The sequence below is a fragment of the Cherax quadricarinatus genome, chromosome 10 (genome assembly GCF_038502225.1).
Source record: "Cherax quadricarinatus isolate ZL_2023a chromosome 10, ASM3850222v1, whole genome shotgun sequence".
NCBI lineage: Eukaryota > Metazoa > Arthropoda > Malacostraca > Decapoda > Parastacidae > Cherax > Cherax quadricarinatus.
In genome coordinates, this window is record NC_091301.1 from 4,705,246 (window position 1) to 4,727,767 (window position 22,522).

At 37.6% G+C, this 22,522-nt stretch overlaps 1 protein-coding gene across 15 annotated transcripts in view; it reads right to left on the bottom strand.

The window, feature by feature from the left end:
• Positions 1–259: 259 nt before the first annotated feature.
• Positions 260–22,522, bottom strand: part of pins (G-protein-signaling modulator pins) — a 579,486-nt gene continuing 557,223 nt past the window's right edge. For 13 of the 15 annotated variants that reach the window (XM_070083552.1, XM_070083544.1, XM_070083550.1 and 10 more), the window contains 4 exons: positions 18,774–19,005; positions 13,353–13,391; positions 9,373–9,572; positions 260–2,830 (listed from right to left, as the gene is read on the bottom strand). In XM_070083552.1, coding sequence (XP_069939653.1) covers positions 2,564–2,830; positions 9,373–9,572; positions 13,353–13,391; positions 18,774–19,005 — 738 coding nt within the window. In that variant the 3' untranslated portion in view covers positions 260–2,563. The remainder of the gene's footprint in view (positions 2,831–9,372; positions 9,573–13,352; positions 13,392–18,773; positions 19,006–22,522) is intronic. The other 2 variants (XM_070083554.1, XM_070083553.1) reach the window with 1 other exon arrangement.

Here is a 22,522-nt window from a genome sequence, read left to right on the forward strand (position 1 = left end):
TTCCAACCACTGCTTTAGATTGAATAAGTACAGTATTAAACATAAGGGTACTGGATATAATTTCCTATTTTAAAAATGCAAGCCCCTCATGGAAGGTTCCTTGATGTTGGTGAGGGGCTCTTGATTTAGGGAATTGGAACTGTGCTCCAGTTCCCCGAATTAAGCCTGAATGCCTTCCACATCCCCCCCCCCCCCCGGGCGCTGTATAATCCTACGGGTTTAGTGCTTCCCCTTTGATTATAATAATAAAAATGCAACATGAATTTAAAAAATATGTAAAGCATCTTTAAGAAAAATATTAATATTGTTGTATTACAAAGGAAAAAAGAATAGCTTATTCAACATGAGATACTTAAGATAAAAGCTCAATTGATGTCTTCAGCTATTAAGACACTGAACACATTTTATATCCAATGACTAAAGGCAACAATCATCAAATGACTGATAATAAACAATTCGTTAGAAAAATAATCATGCTTCAGTATTAATATCAATAGCTATTTATATGAAAAATACATGAACCTTATTACTCACTCATGCACTTACTGCCTAAACAAAAATAATCTATACTGTAAATAAACTGTCTATAATATGACAGGTGTACAAGAGACCCGTCTCAATAATTGCATAAGATCTTTTGAAAAACAGATACCATATATTTTTGATAAATTGATATACAAGCAAGGTAATGTTTAATAACTGGTGTATTTTTCTGAACACATTCCTGACCAATACCATCTCATTATTTAAGATATCGTAAATAAAACAAGAACAATTAAAAGTTGTTTCATTATCAGATTCCATATAGAATTACTATTCCTGATTTCTGCCTTAGTATCGACAATAAAAATCATGCAGTTTATCCTCTGGAACTTGAATTTAACAACTGGAAACTTTCTTGATCAAGAGGAACAAAAGTCACTATCATGGCTGGAACAATTAACAAATAATCCATAATTTGGAGAAGAAACTTGGACCTTTTCAGTCCATTCAAGACCATTCTAAAGTCAGTGACTTGACAATAACCCATGAAATTAAATTTTGATTAAAGTTCTCTCTCCAAATTGTGGGTTACTGTATTTGTAAATGCATTGATCAAGTACTGGACTTGATACAGATTGTTTTATCAATAGATTTTTTCAGTGTAAAGAAAAGATGGGAAGGAGCTACTAATGAGCAGAGATGTCTAAGAGTAAAGATAATCAGGTCACAGAGTGCTAACTTGCACATGGTTGGCAATAGTACAATATATTCACAATAATTGCTGATCACAGAATCATTGATTACACACAGGGACTTTAAGAGTGCATGCACATATGTACAACGGTAGAGCACAGATACACAAATGATATGCTACTGCAAAACACAAGTCTCGGTACATCATCACTGACAAACCACATCTGGTGGAGATTACTACTCCTCATTTTTCCTTAGAAACCATTGGAAAAGTTCAAAGCTATGACACACTTGGCAATATTTAATGTATTTTGTCTCATCCTGGATCAAGCTCTACAGCCATTGCATACATCCATATCAAGAGTACCTGCTAGTTTATACAAACTATACATTTGGTATACATCATTCTTTCCAACAGTTTCTCCAAACTGAAAGAAAATTTATTAATGTTACAATTTTGTCTTGCATGGCAATCACAATGGTTTATAAAATATGTAACATTCAATTTCATTTTAAAGTGAAATAAAAATTATATTTTCTGCTAGAATAACATGACTTTCTTATATACTGTATATACAAATTCACAGATTCTGGAGCCCTGAAATTATATTTGGTGCTCACATACTATATGGGATTGTCATGTGCACCTCTGAGGGTTAAGAATTCAAATCAATCTACATGTACCATTTCGAATTTTTAACCCCATACTTTACATAACAATCCAGTTAGTGAAAAGTATTAAAATTATTCGTTTAAAATTTTGAAACCTTCCATGTAGAATTAATATTCATTATTCCTTAATTGGGTCATATTGGTGGCAGCACCATGGAGAAACATGGGGGCAGGGGGCATAGCTCCAAAAATATACTGATTAAAGTCTTTAAACAGAATGCAGTGTTCTAGTATTCTATATATCAGATTCAACTGTATGCACAAGCTCTGGTAAAAACTGGTTTTAAAGCATGACTACTGTATCATTCATGATTACTACTACTACATGCCACATTCAGGTTACTATATGCCCCCTGCCTTCCCTGATTTGGCACTTCCACTGAGTTATAAACCATATTTTGGTTTTATTCCCTGCTAACAAAATATTCAAATATATAAGCTATCAAAGTCAAGATTTCCTTTTATATACTGTATGACACTGTATTAGTAATGATTATTGAAACAAATAGGTATAACATTTGTTGCAATTCAAATAAAATGCTCGTCTATAATCCAAAAATACCTGAAGTAACTAGTACAAAATGTTTGAGTTAGAAACACCATGAACTCTAAATGGAACACATCATAGAAATGTTTGTTCCCTTTTATAATGAAATTTGAACTAATAAAAATATAAAAAAATAGTTTAATATGTTTTTTTCCAAGCTCAAGTCCTTCATTTTCTACCTTTCACCAATCTACTAACTAGTCCATCTTTTGCCCCTGTTGAGTGTGCACTATTTGGTGGTTCCTCTTCATCAGTTGCTGGGTGTGTGCTATTCCGAGTAGCTTCCAGAGGCATCGTTGAACGCTGATCCTCTAAACGGCCTGACTGGAATCTCATTATAAGGGAGAAGAAATCATCATCAGGAACAGTGGGAGCCGAGTGAGTGAGGGAACCATCATTTGGAAGAGAACTACGCTGGTCTTCTATACGAGAGCCCTGCAAGAAGATTATAATAAACTTGTTTATATGTCCATTGTTATGCAAAGAGTATGTTGAAAGAACCATTCTAATGGTTGACATGATTTACTAACATCAATAGAGGTAAGTCATTTAACATGTTTATAGCACTGTTTTCCCTAAGTTCTAAAATTTTGCTCATAAATCAAACAAGCGTGGATGAGCGTATTTGATAGGAGTGAATGGAGACAAATGTTTTTTATTACTTTATGTGCTGTTTGAGTGTGAGCAAAGTAACATTTATGAAAGGATTCAGGGAAACTGGCAGGCCGGACTTGAGTCCTGGAAATGGGAAGTACAGTGTCTACACTCTGAAGGAAGGGTGTTAATGTTGCAGTTTTATAACTGTAGTGTAAAGCATCCCTCTGGCAAGACAGTGATGGAGTGAATGATGAAAGTTTTCCCTTTCAGGCCACCCTGCCTTCGTGGGAATCGGCCGATGTGTTAATAAAAAAAAATAAATCAAACATGCTTAAGAAATAATTACTAATTTTTTCTAATCCAAAACATTTCATATTCAATGAAAAATTTTTTTTATGGAATTTTTAATAAAGGAAAAACTTATTCTGTGTTATGGAAACTTCACATTTACTGAAATTTCTTCTCATTATTAAATACACGATATCAGTGTAAGATAAATTTTCATCTGTGTAGTTCACTTTTTAACATCAGTAAAATGCCAAAACAGTTTCCATTCCATTAGAAAATGCAGTTAGCTGTACAATACACAGAATGGGTATTGAGGAAAATAGGGATACTACTAGTGGATAGACTTGGCAAGAAAATATATCGAGCCCTACCTCATCGCACGTTCAACTGTCTGTATACAGTTATGAGTTCTTTTCTTTCCCAAACATGCTTACAATAGTAATAGGACAAAGAACAGAATAAAGGATTTATAAATTGATGAAACACTGGGAGGACAAATGCACCAGGGGGGAAATATGGTGGAGGGTCCTTCCACATTTAACTACTATGGTTATTAATCCATAAACAAAACAGATCCTTTAAAAGGCACACAGGTTTGACAAATCTAACAAAGGTTGAAACATCAAATTTTATCTTACAACAGCCAGTTGTTGTCCAAACATAGATCAACATTTTATTTTTCCTGCCTCTAAATTTGGCCTGAGATGCCTGGTCAGTATAGAATGGATCTTAACACTCGGTGTGTGCAGCATTAAAAAAAGTCTGGGACCACCAGTTCAATTGAGCACCAGCTAGAGCAAACACCAGGGATTCATTGATGTCATATCATCTTAACACTTCCCTTTTAAGCAGAAAGTGATGCTGACCCTGAGTTTAGTGGCTTTGAAATGGATGTGGCCACAAATGGTCAAGGAAATATCAAAAACCTCAATAACCCATGTGCAACATCCTTTCAATTCTGATACCACTGGTAGTGTCATCCTGTCAATGTCCTATAAACTATGCCTTAAGTAAAGAGAAACAATTCTGAAACGTATAATATGTGTTCAGCAGGCTGGGTGGCTGATTGACTTTGGCTGCCTCTATCTCTGTTTCTGCCTCTGTCTGTCTTACAGGTACACATAAATACAATTATACATAGTGTAAATTACCTAAGATAACCCCATAAAATCCAGACAGTGCTATACTGTGCTTGCAGATACAAGGCATGACTGGCAAGTAATACGCATTTTCACTCATTCAGGAATCAGAAGTGATTGCATCATATGTAATACCTGTTGGTTAATGAGCGGCTCTCTGAGACAAAGACGAGCAGACAGATAAGCAGAGACAGCTAGACAGACATGTTTATATGTAACAGTGAAAACAAATAAAGCCAAGGCAGTTCATGATGATCAAGTGTCACTCCACTGCCAGCAGTGGAGTGACACTTGTCTTACACTGTGCTTCAAAGAGTTTCATATATATTCCAGCATGCCTAAAACATTGCTGAGACCTATAAATACTTTATATATATTTCTAGACAACAGTATGTGACCAAGGCAGGTGAAAATGTTCACTTGTCAGTGTGTTTGTGACTATTTGAGTACTATTTTAGTATCTAATATTAGTGTCAGAACAAACATTGACTATGAAATCACAAGAACTCCTATAAATTGTAATTATCAGATAATTTTTTCAACAAGTCTGCCACCTCCCACCGAGGCAGGGTGACCCAAAAAGAAAAAACTTTAATCATTCAACACTTTCACCATAACTCATATATAATTGCTGTCTTTGCAGAGGCACTCAGATATGACCAAACCATCTTAACAGCCCCTCTTCAGCTCTGTGACTAATACTTTTAGTAACTCTATACCTCCCCCTAATTTCCACACTAAGAATTCTCTGCATAATATTTACACCAAACATTGCCCTTAGACATGACATCTCCACTGCCTCCAGCTGCTGCCTCACTGCAGCATTTACAAACCATGCTTCACACCCATATAAGTGTGTTGGTACCACTATTACTCTCATACATTCCCTTCTTTTCCTCCACAAATACCTTAATACACCACCTTTTTTCCTTCATCAATTCTATAGTTTACCTCATCCTTCATAAACCCAACCACTGACACGTCAACTCCTAAATGTCTGAAAACATTCACTTCTTCCATACTCCCTCCCTCCAATGTAATATCCAATTTTTCTTTATCTAAATCACTTGATACCCTCATCACCTTACTCTTATCTATATTCACTTTCAACTTTCTACCTTTACAAACTCCCAAACTTGTCCACTAACCTTTGCAACTTTTCTTTAGAATCCCCCCAAAAGCACAATATCATCAGCAAAAATTAACTGTCAACTCCCATTTTGTATTTGATTCTTCATAATCCCACCCCTCTCCCCAACACCCTAGCATTTACTTCTTTTACAACCCCATCTATAAATGTTAAACAACCATGGTGAAATTACACATACCTGTCTAAGACCTACTTTTACTGGGAAGTAATCTCCCTCTCTCCTACACACCCTAACTTGAGCCTCACTATCCTCATAAAAACTCTTTACAGCATTTAGTAACTTACTACTTATTCCATACACTTGCAACATCTGCCACATTGCTCCTCTATCCACTCTATCATATGCCTTTTCTAAATCCATAAATGCAATGAAAACTTCTCTACCTTTATCTAAATACTGTTCACATATATGCTTCAATGTAAACACCTGATCTACACATCCCCTACCCATTCTCAAGCCTCCTTGCTTATCTGCAATCCTGCTCTCTGTCTTACCTCTAATTCTTTCAATAATAACCCTACCATACACTTTACCTGGTATACTCATTAGACTTATTCCCCTATAATTTTTACTATCTCTTTTGTCCCCCTTACCTTTATATAAAGGAATTATACACACACACTGCCATTCCCTAGGTACCTTCCCCTCTTTCATACATCTATTAACCTGTTAACTATCCGAACGTAGATCTACGTTCTCTCGCCCAGTGCTCCGAATATTTTGGAAAAAAAAAAAAAATTATAGAAATAAAGTGCGCATTTTTCTACGTGTCATCGAGATGAGCCTGTGAAGTTGGCCTTTGATGCTCATCTGATGGCAACATGGAGTCCTGCTGCTTGCATAAGTGTTGCTGATATACTTTTTTTTCTCATTTTCATATTTTACATAATTTTTATGTTCTGATAATTACTTTTTATAGTAGTTCTTGTGATTCGATAGCCAATCTTTCTGACACTAATATTAGGTACTGAAATAGTCACAAACACAGTGACAGGTGAACATTTTCACCTACCTTAGTCACATACTATTGTCTAAAAATATATACATAGTATTTATAGGTCCCAGCAATGTTTTGGATACAGGAGTATATAATAATAATAATAAGTTCCCTTGAAGCATCATGTACAAGTGTCACTCATCTTATCTTATCACTCCACTGCTGATGATGGTGACATCTGATAAGCGTCCTCTTATCTCATCACCCTGCTAATGACTGGTGACATTTGATGAGCCTTCCCTTTATTTGTTTGCACTGTTTCACATAAACATGTCTGTCTGTCTAGCTCTATGTATCTGTCTGCTTGCCTCTCTTGTCTCAGAGTTGCTCATGAACCAACTGGTATAACAAACGATCACTATCTACAAGCACAGTATAGCAATTCGTCTTGATTTTTTGGGTTATCCTAGGTAATTTACACTATGTACAATTGTATATACATATGTGTTCCTGTGAGATACAGAGACAGAGAGAGAGACAGACGGCCAGTCATCCACCGGCCATCCAGGTGGCCAGACTGCTGAAATTACAGTTCCAGAATTGTTTATTTTTATTTAGGGCATAGGTTATAGGACATTCTGGCAGGATTTCACTTTCCTCTTGAAAAGGGAGTGTTAATACGACATGACATCAGAAAATCCTTGGTGTTTGCTCTAGCTGGCGCTCAATTGAACTGGTGCTCCCATAGGGTACTAAGTGGTCCTAGACATTTTTAATAGTGCGCACACCAAGGGTTAAGACACATTCTATGCTGACCAGCCATCTTCGGCCAATCGTGCCAAATTTGGAGGCAGGAAAAATAAAACGTAGATCTACGTTTGGACAGTTAACAGGTTACATAAAAATATCAACCACTCCAACACTATCTCTCCCTCTCCTTTCAACATTTCTGTCATGATCCCATCAGTTCTAACTGCTTTACCCCCTTTCATTCTAAGTAATGTCTCGAGCACCTCCCCCACACTCACATCTTGCTCTTCTTCACTCCTAAAAGATGTTATACCTCCCTGGCCAGTGCATGAAATTACTGCCTCCCTTTCTTCATTGACATTTAAAAGTTCCTCGAAATATTCCAGCCATCTACCCAATACCTCCAGCTCCCCATCTACTACTCCCCTACTCTTTTTTTTTTTTTTTTAACTTGATAAATCCATTCATTCCCTAGGCTTTCTTAATTTGTTTATCTCACTCCAAAATTTTTTCTTATTCTCAGCAAAATTTCTTGACAGTGCCTCTCCCACTATCATTTGCTCTCTTTTTCCACTCTCTTCACCCTTCTTTTACTCTCCATATACTCTGCCCTTCTTATATCACTTCTGCTTTGTAAAAATCTCATAAGCTACCTTTTTCACTTATTGCACCCTCTACCTCATCATTCCACCAATCACTCCTCTTTCCTCCTGTACCCACCCTCTTATAGCCACGAACTTCTGCCCCACATTCTAATACTGCATTTTTAAAACTATCCCATCTCTCTTCAACCCCTTCTCTCTCACTACCCAACCTTTCTGCCAAAAGTTGCTTATATGTCATCCTAATTTCCTCCTCCCATAGTTTATATACTTTCACCTCTCTCTTACTGTTGCCATTTTCCTTTTGTCCCATCTACCTCTTACTCTAACTGTAGCTACAACTAGATAATGATCCAATATATCCATCGCCCCTTTATAAACATGTACATCCTGAGGCCTACCCATCAACCTTTTATTCACCAATACATAATTTAACAAATTACTTTCATTACATGCTATATCATATCTTGTATACTGATTTATCCTTTTTTTCATAAAGTAAGTATTGCCTATTACCAAACCTCTTTCTACGCACAGGTCAATTAAATGCTTCCCATTTTCATTTACCTCTGGTACCCCAAATTTACTTACTACTCCCTCTACATTTTTACCCACAAGTACTCTCTCACTTGGTTGAAAACTCCCCACACACTCAACATTTCCCAAAAATCTCTCTCCTCTACACTTCTTTCTTGAGGTGCATAAACACTTACTATAACCCACTTTTCACATCCCTTATTTTACTCCAAATAATTCTTGAATTTTTACATTTATATTCCTCTTTTTCCTGCCATAACTTATCCTTCAACATTATTGCTACTCCTTCCTTAGCTCTAACTCTATTAGACCCCTGACCTAATCCCATTTATTTCTCCCCACTGAAACTCTCCTACCCCCTTCAGCTTTGTTTCACTTAGAGCCAGGGCATCCAGTTTTTTTTTCATTCATAACATCCACAATCATCTCGTTCTTATCATTCACACTACAACCCCCTACATTCAAACATCCCACTTTGACTGTTTTCTTCTTTTTCTTTTTAGTATGCCATACGGGAAAAGGGTTACTAGCCCATTGCTACCGGCATTTTAGTTGACTTTTACAACACACATGGCTTATGGAGGAAAGATTCTTATTCCACTTCCCCATGGATAAAAAAAATATGAGAAAAAAAGGTATATCGGCAACACTTCTGCCAACGGCAGGACTCTTAAGTTGTGTATTGTTCCAGTCACGGTATTGTGCATTTTTTTTTTATTTACTCCCATCTGTGTGGCCTGAAACTATAACCAATGCCCCATGTCTTATGGCAGAGGTTAAACAAAAACTTGAGATAAAATATACCCTTCATCTTATGGCTGAGTGAGACTTATGGCCAGTAATATATGGTATTTCAAATACTGTATTTTTGTTACCAGTTTCAGTACATTTGTATGGTAATTGTATCATTTTAATTTTTTTACTTTTTTATTTGTACTTTATTTGAGTAGTACTCTAGTCATCCTGCTTCCCTTACCTGACATCTCATAAGCATGTCAAAGAAATTGTCATCTGGAAGAGGTGTAGTATCACTGGCTGCAACAGACAATCGCTGAAGAATGGCATGCTGGTTATTTAGACCTGGCAACTGAGGTAATGATGCTCTCTGTTCATCCATTCGCCTGCTCTGCATTCCTGCAATACTCTCCATCAGCTCCTCCAAAACTCCACAATTATCTGGGAAAAATTGGCGTAGTTAAACACCAGGTAAACTCCGGTTATCTTTTAACAAAAGAATCTGGCTTGACTTTTTAAAATTCAAAGTCTTGAATTTTACACACAACATACAGTCATGTGCAAATTAATTGGGACAGGACTAAATTTTTTTTTTTTTTTATTAACACAGGCCAATTCCCACCAAGGCAGGGTGGCCCGATAAAGAAAAACTTTCATCATCATTCATTCTATCAGTCTTGCCAGAGGGGTGCTTTACACTACAGTTTATAAAACTGCAACATTAACACCCCTCCTTCAAAGTGCAGACACTGTACTTCCCATCTCCAGGATTCAAGTCCGGCCTGCCGGTTTCCCTGAATCCCTTCATAAATGTTCTGTATAGCCCTTGTGGCTTAGCGCTTCTTTTTGATTATAATAATAATTCATAAATGTTACTTTGCTGACACTCCAACAGCACATCAAGTACGTATTAAAAATCATTTGTCTCCATTCACTCCCAGCAAGCATGCATGAGCATATTTGATAGAAGTCCAAGCCCCTCCCACACAAAACCTCCTTTATCCCCTCCCTCCAACCTTTCCTAGGCCGACCCCTATCCCGCCTTCCCTCCACTTCAGATACATTCTTAAAATCATTCTGTTTTGTTCCATTCTCTCTACATGTCCAAACCACCTCAACAATCCTTCCTCGGCCCTCTGGACAACAGTTTTGGCAATCCCGCACCTCCTAACTTCCAAACTACAAATTCTCTGCATTATATTCACACCACACATTGCCCTCAGACATGACATCTCCACTGCCTCCAGCCTTCTCCTCGCTGGAATGTAAATTTTTTTATTATTTCGTAATGTCTTAGTCTCCAGCTTAATTAATGTAGTTTGGGCTCTTTTCTTTTCAGGAGAATTTGCTACCAACTTCTGGCAACCATCCAGCTGTGGTGTTACCCTGTGACTCTCGTCAGTGCTACACCACATAAGTATTGTAGTTCTTAGAAAACATGCTAATTTGAGTATCAGACAGATTGTCATAAATTTGTGCCTAGCAAAGTCAGCTGTTGGTTGTATTCTGAGGAGAACTGATGACACTAGTGACTGTGGAGTGCTGCATCAAGGAAGATGAGCAAGAAAATGCAAGACAACACCTCACAATGAGAAGGTTATCATAAGAAACAGGGTGAAGGAGCCCCCCAAAAAAACAGCAGATCTACAGAGATATTTGGTTTCAGCTGGCGTAAATGTTGATTCTTCAACTGTTCGATGGAGGCTGCTGTATAGCCTTTGTGGCTTAGCGCTTCTTTTTGATTATAATAATAATCGATGGAGGCTCCTTGAAGTTGGCAGAACTGCCAGAATGCTGGTAAAGAAACAATTATTAACTACTGCTATCAAGAAAAAATGGCTGAAGTGAGCATTCCATCATACAATCATAAGGGATGGACGATAGATGAACTGAGAAAAGTTATATTTTTAGATGAGGTGCATTTTGAAGTACAGTGGTACCTCGAGTTACGAACTTAATACGTTCCAGAAGACTGAGTGCCAATACCGAATGAATTTGTTCCCATATGGAATAATGTAAATTAGATTAGTCTGTTTCAGACCCCCAAAAATACACTTACAAAAGCACATACAAAAATACACTTACATAAGGCTAAAGAGGTTTTTGTGGCATTTATGGATTTGGAAAAGGCGTACGACAGGGTGGATGGGGGGCAATGTGGCAGATGTTGCAGATGTATGGTATAGGAGGTAGGTTACTGAAAGCAGTGAAGAGTTTTTACAAGGATAGTGAGGCTCAAGTTATAGTATGTAGGAAAGAGGGAGATTATTTCCCAGTAAAAATAGGCCTTAGACAAGGATGTGTGATGTAACCGTGGTTGTTCAATATATAGATGGGGTTGTAAGAGAAGTAAATGTGAGGGTCTTGGCAAGAGGTGTGGAGTTAAAAGATAAGGAATCACACATAAAGTGGGAGTTGTCACAGTTGATCTTTGCTGATGACGCTGTGCTCTTGGGCGATTCTGAAAAGAGGTTGCAGAGGTTGGTGGATGAATTTGGTAGGGTATGTAAAAGAAAATTGAAAGTGAATACAGGAAAGAGTAAGGTTATGAGGATAACAAAAAGATTAGGTGATGAAAGATTGGATATCAGATTGGAGGGAGAGAGTATGGAGGAGGTGAATGTATTCAGATATTTGGGAGTGGACATGTCAGCAGATGGGTCTATGAAAGATGAGGTGAATCATAGAATTGATGAGGAGAAAAGGGTGAGCAGTGCACTTAGGAGTCTGTGGAGACAAGGAACTTTGTCCTTGGAAGCAAAGAGGGAAATGTATGAGAGTATAGTTTTACCAACACTCCTGTAAGGGTGTGAAGCATGGGTGATGAATGTTGCAGCGAGGAGAAGGCTGGAGGCAGTGGAGATGTCATGTCTGAGGGCAATGTGTGGTGTGAATATAATGCAGAGAATTCATAGTTTGGAAGTTAGGAGGAGGTGCGGGATTGCCAAAACTGTTGTCCAGAGGGCTGAGGAAGGGTTGCTGAGGTGGTTCAGATATGTAGAGAGAATGGAGCGAAACAGAATGACTTCAAGAGTGTATCAGTCTGTAGTGGAAGGAAGGCGGGGTAGGGGTCGGCCTAGGAAAGGTTGGAGGGAGGGGGTAAAGGAGGTTTTGTGTGCGAGGGGCTTGGACTTCCAGCGGGCATGTGTGAGTGTGTTTGATAGGAGTGAATGAAGGCAAATGGTTTTTAATACTTGACATGCTGTTGGAGTGTGAGCAAAGTAACATTTATGAAGGGATTCAGAGAAACCGGCAGGCCGGACTTGAGTCCTGGAGATGGGAAGTACAGTGCCTGCACTCTGAAGGAGGGGTGTTAATGTTGCAGTTTAAAAACTGTAGTGTAAAGCACCCTTCTGGCAAGACAGTGATGGAGAGAATGATGGTGAAAGTTTTTCGGGCCACCCTGCCTTGGTGGGAATCGGCCAGTGTGTTAATAAAAAATAAAATATAAAAAATAATTGTTCGAGATGGGAGCTGTTCGAAACTCAAGGTACCATTGTAGTACATGGGTACAGATCAGTGGTAGTGAGATACAGCAAAAGTGAACCTCTTCGGAATGGACACATTCAAGAAGTGCCAAAACACCCACCTAAGATGTTTTGGGGTAGTTGTACTGCTAAAGGCCCTGGACAGCTTGTTTTGTTGATAGAACGATGAACAGTGACAAATACAAGGCAATCCTCACAATACATTTGCTTCCCATTGTGGATCAAGACTTTCCTGATGGAGAAAGCATTTTCCAGCAGGATCTTTCTCCATGCCACACTTTCAGAAAAATGCTGACATTTTTCGAAGAGTGGGCTAAGTGTTCTAAATTGGACTGGAAATTCTACGGGCAATAACCAAATGCAGAATCATGAAACAGGACTGTTCAACTGTGGAGAAGCTAATTGCTGTTGTTATTAGGACCGTGGTACCACAACGAAGAACTTGCCAAAGTGTGTAGCAATGCTTATAAAAGCAAAGGGTAGTCATATCATTGCCGTGTATTTTTTAAATAAACATTAATTTTCCGAATAAATGTCTTTTTTCATCACTGTCCCAATTAATATGCATACTGCTGTAGACACAAGAAAAATCTGTTTTTCAAGGGCAAAATTACCCAGCCCCCAATTTGTATTACAATTTTTAACATATAGCTATCTATGCTATACCTGGTACCTAATGCTGGTACCTAAAACTACAGCCCTCTCATACCTCATACCATGCTATAAGGCTTACCATGCTTTATTTTGGGTGCTTGAGATGGAAGTTCCATTCCTGAAGGAAGCATTGATTAAGCAAAATAAAGTTAATTTTATTATATAAATGGAAGCATTTTAAGGTTAGGTGTAAAAGTGACTATTGTAACTGCATATTTGCTATTTAATTACAAAAAATGAAAGGGATATAATCTGAAATTCACTGGACAGTGTAATAAGTGAGATACAGAAGTGGTATGGAGTGGCTGTGATGGGTAATCCAAATGCTTATTGAGAATGGGACTGCAGGAATCATAGACACTTGGGGATCATTAGGAGGGAGACAGGGGGATATTACATCTAAGAATCCCACTACCCCCATCCCCACCACCCCTTGAGGAATACCAGATTAAGATCAGAGCCAATGTCTACAAGGCTGAGTAGATTTCAAGTACCAAACCCTCAGTACATACAGTAGGTCCACAACTTACAATGTTCCGACTTATGATATTGACTCTTTGGAACCAATTAATAACTTCCAATGGTGTTCTGCAGTTAGGAATATTGCAAATATTTAAACACATCATAGTCTCTCCTCACTTAGTGACGTACTCGTTTACCGACCACTCAGACTTACGATCAGCTCTCCAGTATGCAAACCTAAATAATGTATATTAGAGCTGATTTCCTCTATTCTGTTTATTACAGTATACAGTACACTACTGTATAAATACTTAAAAATATACCAGAAATGTTATAAATGGTGCAAAGGTGACATTAAAAAGATATCTAAACATGATTGACACAAACCCACTATCAATACAGTATGCTCCTTGCTTAATGGCCAATTCATTTACCAACCTACTCTTGGGAATGGAACCCCACTGTTAAGTGAGGAGAGGCTGTATTTCCAACTTTTTTTTTTTACAAATGTATTCATATTTCCTAGGTAGTAGGTTGGTAGACAGCAACCACCCAGGGAGGTACTACCGTCCTGCCAAGTGAGTGTAAAACGAAAGCCTGTAATTGTTTTACATGATAGTAGGATTGCTGGTGTCCTTTTTTTCTGTCTCATGAACATGCAAGATTTCAGGTACATCTTGCTACTTCTACTTACACTTAGGTCACACTACACATACATGTACAAGCATATATATACACACCCCTCTGAGTTTTCTTCTATTTTCTTTCTAGTTCTTATTCTTGTTTATTTCCTATTTTCACCATGAGGAAGTGGAACAGAATTCTTCCTCCGTAAGCCATGCGTGTTGGAAGAGGCGACTAAAATGCCAGGAGCAAGGGGCTAGTAACCCCTTCCCCTGTATACATTACTAAAGTTAATTATTATTATTATAATAAAAAAGAAGCGCTAAGCCACAAGGGCTATACAGCTACTAAAGTTAAAAAGAGAAACTTTTGCTTTCCTTTTTGGGCCACCCTGCCTCGGTGGGATACGGCCGGTTTGTTGAAAAAAAAAAAAAGTATTCATATTTTATATATGTTCATTTTATGCATGTATAGATGCTCACATTATAAGTATATTTTTATCTTTTTTTTTCCCCAAGTCATTGGCATTTTGTATACTGAATATTCTTTTAATGCACATATGAAAATTTTCCCCAAGTCATTGGCATTTTGTATACTGAATATTCTTTTAATGCATATATGAAAAGTTAAGTTTTTTGTTTCTGTTATTTTGCAGAGACGACTGAGGGCTGTAGCATAATTATGTAGTTGGGTTAGGTTGTAGCAGACACTGCTGTTGCCTGTACACCAGACATGTCACTGTGATTCAGGATAGGTAGAAATCTGCTTCCTCATTTCAAACCCTTCACCTCACACCACTTCCCCCCCCCCTCAATTATCCGCACCATTACCTTCTCACACTATAGACCCAGGAACCTGATACTTTCCCCATAACAGTGAGGAAGTGGTGAGTATATGTAGAGTCTATAGTTATATGAGAGAGATGGTGAGCAAATAGGAGGAAGAATGAGAGAAGGAGGCAATCCAGCTGCTGCTCACCCTTAGACATTTCTCATCCCACACTACACACTCATCAACAGCAGTGAAGAAGTGGGGGGGGGGGGGGGGGGCACATGCACTGTGTTTGATGTGATGCAAAATAAGGTGGGTGTCAGTGACTAGGTGAAAGAGAATGAGAAAGGAGACAGTCCAACTGATACCTGCCTCCCCAACAGTTACTGTATACCTGTATTGTAGCCTTGTTCTGTTTAATTAACATGTATAAATTAATAAACTGTTAAATACTAGTTGTAAGTAAAATGGAACAAACGGTAATTAGTGTAAAATATTGGGTAAATATTCTTAGCTAATAAATAAAATGATTAAATATGGAAGATTATAGCTCGCCATCATAGTTCCAGTTACAACGAATATCTATGGAGAAAATGGTTTCTGCATTTTGAATACTCTACTTGTAAATAATTTTCAGGAATGCAGTGATGTCGTAAATGGGGGGACCATATTAAATGTTTATAATCCTTACCATGATGATAAGAATCATTATTGCAATTGAAGCCTTGGCTTCATTAATTCAAAGACAAATTACTATAGCATTTCTTTTATGACAAATTTCAATGAAGATCATTTGGTACAATTGTTGAACTTTAAAATCATGAGCTTTTGGGAACTCAATTATGATTTTAACCCTAGTGAGGTTTACTTCTAGAAATAGTCTTCATACATTATACCCAGGTACACTGTACCTGGTGAGGACAAATATTAAAATCAAGCATGCAAGTAAGCAGGCCAACCAGCCACGGCCAGCCAGTGACAAGCAGTAAAATATTGTGTAATGACATTATCATCTCAAAGAAATTAAGTTATTTAATAACTAGTTTGTGTTATTTAATACTATTTATGAAACAAGCATTCCTTAATATAATGAACATAGTCATTATAATTTTTGGCCAAAAACTGGGTATCGATATTGGCCAAAATTTGGGTATTGTCCCATCCCTAATATGTACATGACAAATATGCATAAATACACATTTTTTGCACATGGATAAACCCAAGAAAAGTATTAAGCATGCAATCGACACAAAAGCATTAAGATCTGTGTTTGGACAAATATCTGATCATATGACAGAGCTGTGTAGGGTAAAACTAACTAGCAGTTGCATAATGTTGCCTTCAAATGATGACAGAAGTGAAAAATTGGAAGAACTATAAACATGATGGACAGAATAGCTAATAAATGTGTACATTATTATAATCAAATGAAGCATTAAACATAAATATGTACAGTCTTATCAAAACTCTGTGCCCCACAAAGCACTCTAACAGAGCCACACATGTAAATGCTATTGAATATGTATCATGGGACAAAACTGGGCTGTTGCAAGTCTTAACTGATTATGCAAAGAAAACAAAATATTGTGGTAAATAGACAATGCAGTGAAGTCTTCACCAGTATAATGTTTCACCTACATGTGGGAGTACACATGTTTGATAAAGCCCACTAGTGGCAAAAATCTTATACCAACAGACTTTGCTGCCTTGTTTATTTACCACTTGATGATGTTATACTTTTATTTAGTACTGTATATGTCTGAGGGCAATGTGTGGTGTGAATATAATGCAGAGAATTCGTAGTTTGGAAGTTAGGAGGAGGTGCGGGATTACCAAAACTGTTGTCCAGAGGGCTGAGGAAGGGTTGTTGAGGTGGTTCGGAAATGTAGAGAGAATGGAGCGAAACAGAATGACTTCAAGAGTGTATCAGTCTGTAGTGGAAGGAAGGCGGGGTAGGGGTCGGCCTAGGAAAGGTTGGAGGGAGGGGGTAAAGGAGGTTTTGTGTGCGAGGGGCTTGGACTTCCAGCAGGCATGCGTGAGCGTGTTTGATAGGAGTGAATGGAGACAAATGGTTTTTAATAATTGACGTGCTGTTGAAGTGTGAGCAAAGTAACATTTATGAAGGGGTACAGGGAAACCGGCAGGCTGGACTTGAGTCCTGGAGATGGGAAGTACAGTGCCTGCACTCTGAAGGAGGGGTGTTAATGTTGCAGTTTAAAAACTGTAATGTAAAGCACCCTTCTGGCAAGACAGTGATGGAGTGAATGATGGTGAAAGTTTTTCTTTTTTGGGCCACCCTGCCTTGGTGGGAATTGGCCAGTGTGATAATATAATAATATAATATATATACAAATTATTTTAATTTAAATAGAAAACTGTCTTACAGTGGAATTTAAATAGAATGCTCGGTTAAATAAATAATCTACACTTGTTTTGACTATACAGTGGACCCCCGCTTAACGATCACCTCCCAATGCGGCCAATTATGTAAGTGTATTTATGTAAGTGCATTTGTACGTGTATGTTTGGGGGTCTGAAATGGACTAATCTACTTCACAATATTCCTTATGGGAACAAATTCGGTCAGTACTGGCACCTGAACATACTTCTGGAATGAAAAAGTATCGTTAACCAGGGGTCCACTGTATATTAAGACTGACAAATTAGCTTGCAGAATTTGCTAGGGAAAGGGGGTCATTTGTTTCATTGATAATCTAAATCAAATGAAAAGGCCCTGGTATATGGAGGTAGTTGTTAACTCATCTAGGATGAAAGTTAATTCTAAACTCTTAGGGTGACTGTAGTTAGCTGACTATAATACTCCTAAAAGCTTTACAATGGGACCTAATGTGGTAGTCAAGAGAGTAGTTGATGAATAAAACACATTAGCAACACCTGGGTATCTTTATTGCTCAAATATTTTGCCTGCACAACAGGCTCCTTCAGTCAAAGAAGCAGGAGAACTCTAAAAGTAGTTTTAACATGTGTCAAAAGGGCTTCTATTGATTCTTTTAAAAAGACTGTTGTGCAGGTGAAATGTTTCAACAAAGATACCAGAGTGTTGCTAATGTGTGTTATTCATCAACTTCATGGTACATTGTAAACCATCAGTTGTCTGACACAGCAGCACAGCAGTATCTTGGTACAAGGTAATTCTTTTACAACACCATTGCTGAATCACTCTTCAGCATGACCTGCCTCTATTTGTGGTTTCAACTCTAGCCATGTCATGTCAACTCTACTCTTTATGTAAGGTCCAGTTGTATGTCTATGCTTTAGACCTAAGGGACTGATCACCTCCCACTAAGGGTGATGGACTGATAATGTCAAAACTATTATTACTACTACCTTTATTAGACTGAAGAAGCCTGTTGTTCAAACAAAACTATTTGGCAATAAAGATACCCAAGTATTGCTAATGTGTCTTATTTATCAACTTAATGGTATCGTATACCAACAGTAATAGTGTTTCCTTTATGGTGCCCACATTTTGTTCCATAAAAAAAAGAGAGAATAGGTCTAACATGCAGAATGATATAAAAGTTTAAAGATATTACAAATGATTATACAGTGAAAGGACAGAGTAGTAAAGATCATGGTACAGTAAATAATAAATCATAAATATTGTACAAGAAGTACTTACTTGCACCACTGTCAGATGGAGTAGTTGTACCATTTGTAGATCCATTAGAGGAGAGAGATCCTCCTTCTCTGTTATGAGTCTGAACCTGCTGCTGGGCTTGCTCAGGCTGGTTCTCTTTATTACTCTCAACGGACAGTGTACACCGCTGATCATCCATCCTTTTGCTTTGAAACCTGGACAGAAGCTCAAAGAAACTATCATCATCCATACTGGATTCCTCATTGACTGATGTCTGAAAAAATATTTTTAAAAATTATTATGTGTATGTATATTTTTTTTTTTTAAATTTACAGTAAATTATGAAAAGTACCAAAGATTTCTTGACACAGTGTATTAAAAACCTCTGAGTACATGTTAAGTTATACTATAGGAGTCAAGTGCTAGATAAAAAAGACACCACACTCTAAAGGCACAAAACATTTAAAAAAAAACATACACAAATAACCTGCACAGAGGAGAATGAAACTTATCACAATGTTTCGGACCGACATTTAAAAAAAGTTGACACATGAAGTCTACAACATACAAAAAAAAAGTTGTATTCCAGGTTTTACAACATACAAACAAGTTGCTTGTATAGAATACAGTAGTACAGATCATGGATGTTTTATGTTTTACACATGTTCATACTGTAGCTTGGGGGTTAAAAAATGTTAATCAGTTTGTAAGTGCTTACTTGTGTAATTTGGGGAATATGTAAACTGGAAGCATCTTGCATTTTATAAGAAGAGAGATCTTAATTCATAAATGTTCACTTGTATATGATAAAAATATGTTCAAAATCAACACATTATTTTTATATTAGGAGCACTGAATGAGAAATAGAATAAATTAACTTCATCACCCAACACACTTTTACCATTATCCAATTTAGGAAACAGGAAATGCAGTGCTTAATCTAACCTATAACTGGTGGGTGTGTTAAAGAATTCAATCTCACAACATGAGATATAAAAGATCAGAAGAGACATGATAACAGCATGTAATCAGAGGTATCAATAGAGTAAATATGTACAGATAACCTGTTTGAAAGGGTTAGGACCAGGTCATATGAAGGGAGACAGGGTTTGGACCAGGATGAAGGGACATAAGGGTTGGAACCAAGAAGAGGGGATAGACAAGGGGTGGAACAAGAATAAGGGAAAACATCAGGGTTGGGACCAAAATAAGTAGATACATGCAAGGTAGGAACCAGGATGCACAGATACACAAAGGGTGGGACCAGAGGTGTAGTCACGTTCTGACAATAGGGGAACTGAGCATATTTAAAAAAAAAGGCACCACTTATTATCTTAAATACAGCTTATTTTATGGTACTAAATATTATTTTATGGTACAGATAATACCATAAGATTTGTTTATCAAAATTCATAATTTTTTAAACAATGACAACTAACTGCTAGCAATTGTCATTATAGTGGTAAAGTTAAAACAGTACATTTCAGGCATAAATTGGTCAAATACTTTTATGGCAATCATAAACAGCTGATTGCCTTACAAGGCAATTTTAGGCTATGCAAATATCCACTTAAATTAGCTCAGAAATGTGCAATTTTCTTAAAGATATTATCTGCACATTCTGGGTGGGACCAGGATTAGGGACACACAAGAGCTGGGACCAACACAAATGGAAACTTCCTCAATCTGAGGTTGGTGAGCAAGTGCATTGTACAAGAGGCAGGTTCCAAATATGAAATGAAATGTAAATACGGCATGAGACTTATGGCCCTCGCAGATTCACCATGCCAGCTGAATAATGGTTAAGAGTTGAAGGTCCATGAGCAAAGGCTCACAGATACAGACAAATATACATACTCTCAATGATCTAAGTTATTTTTTCATTTTGTTTATCTTTTTATTTGCATTCTTTATACATATTTTCTCTCTCACAGAATGCATTACATTTAATTAAAAATTTTGCTATTTAATTCACAACATTTAGCAAGACATTCTTCATATTTCATGCATTTCACTAGACACTTTTACACCATAAGTATTGCACGTTTCACATTTCTTCACGAACATGGCTTGTACAGTACCACTGTCATTAGCAGTTATATGTAGGATGCAAATTTTATGGCCGGTAACTCCCAAATTATCACAGATTCATTAGCACAAACTCAGCTTTATTTAAGGTAGCAATCAGACTATGTGACCCTTAACAGTTTGGTGCTTCCCATAAACATACTAATAATAAGACAGCTATCCCTAATTTTTTCATGCTTAACCTCCTCAGGTCTACAGCTAAGTCAATCGTTACCTCCTAGTGTGAAGCTTGAAAAGTAATACTGTGCTTAAATTCTCCAATGCCTAAATAAAACATATAAGCTGATTGGCAAACCAGTTAAAACAGTATAAAAAGGAAGTCAGGCCTCCATACAGTGGAACCTCAGTTCTAGTTTGCCCTCGTTTTCATCGAATTCGGTTTTTGACGACTTTTTCATCAAAATTTTGTCCCAGTTTTCGTTCATCACCTCGGTTTTCGTCGAGTTGACAGTGGTCCGCCATACTGAACGTGTCTGCCCACGCCCACACAAAGCATTCCACACGTTCTGAGTCAGTCTGGCTTTGTTTCTCATTTGTAGAGGGTGGTAGTGATGGTGGTAGTGGTTGTGATGGTGGGAGAGGGTGGTTGTGATGATAGTAGAAGGTGGTTGTGATGGTGGTAGAGGGTGGTTGTGATGGTGGTAGAGGGTGGTAGTGATGTTAGAGAGTGGTAGAGATAACTTCTCCTGCCTCTCCCCTCCTCGCCGTCTTCCATATGCCAACAAGAGTCTTCAATAAAGGTAAAAGTTATGTTAAATGTTCATTTATCCATTTCACTAGTGCTTTATATTTATTTCTCACTGTTTTCTGTATGTAAAACTATAGTTATTCTCTATAAAATGTATTTTTTGTTAATACGTTTGGGTGTCTGGAACGGATTAATTGAATTTACATTATTTATGTGAAATATTGCTTCAGTTTTCATCAAATTCAGTTTTCGTCAGACTTTTTGGAATGAATTAATGACGAAAACCAAGGTTCCACTGTATTTACCTTCCTGAGGACTCTGCAATTATAGAGAAATCTGTGAAAGTACCTTTGAACATTGAAGCAAGATGTAGTGGAGTGTACGTGGCAATTAATGCATAGGAGCATCATCACTAGTAAAACCCTGATGACTGCTGCTCTCACAGGTGTGTTGATATTAGCAAACACTGCACTGAATTTCTCCCTCTTATATCATCAAACATGGTTGTAGATTTTTCTTTTTTTAACAAGTCAGCCGTCTCCCACCGAGGCAGGGTGGCCCAAAATGAAAGAAAATCCCCAAAAAGAAAATACTTTCATCATCATTCAACACTTTCACCTTACTCACACATAATCATTGTTTTTGCAGAGGTGCTCAGAATACAACAGTTTAGAAGCATATACGTATAAAGATACACAACATATCCCTCCAAACTGCCAATATCCCAAACCCCTCCTTTAAAGTGCAGGCATTGTACTTCTCATTTCCAGGACTCAAGTCTGGCTATATAAAAGTAACAGGTTTCCCTGAATCCCTTCACTAAATATTACCCTGCTCACACTCCAACAGCTCGTCAGGTCCCAAATACCAGTCGTCTCCATTCACTCCTATCACTCTCATGCACGCTTGCTGGAAGTCCAAGCCTCTCACCCACAAAACCTCCTTTACCCCCTCCCTCCAACCTTTCTGAGGACGACCCCTACCCCGCCTTCCTTCCCCTACAGATTTATACGCT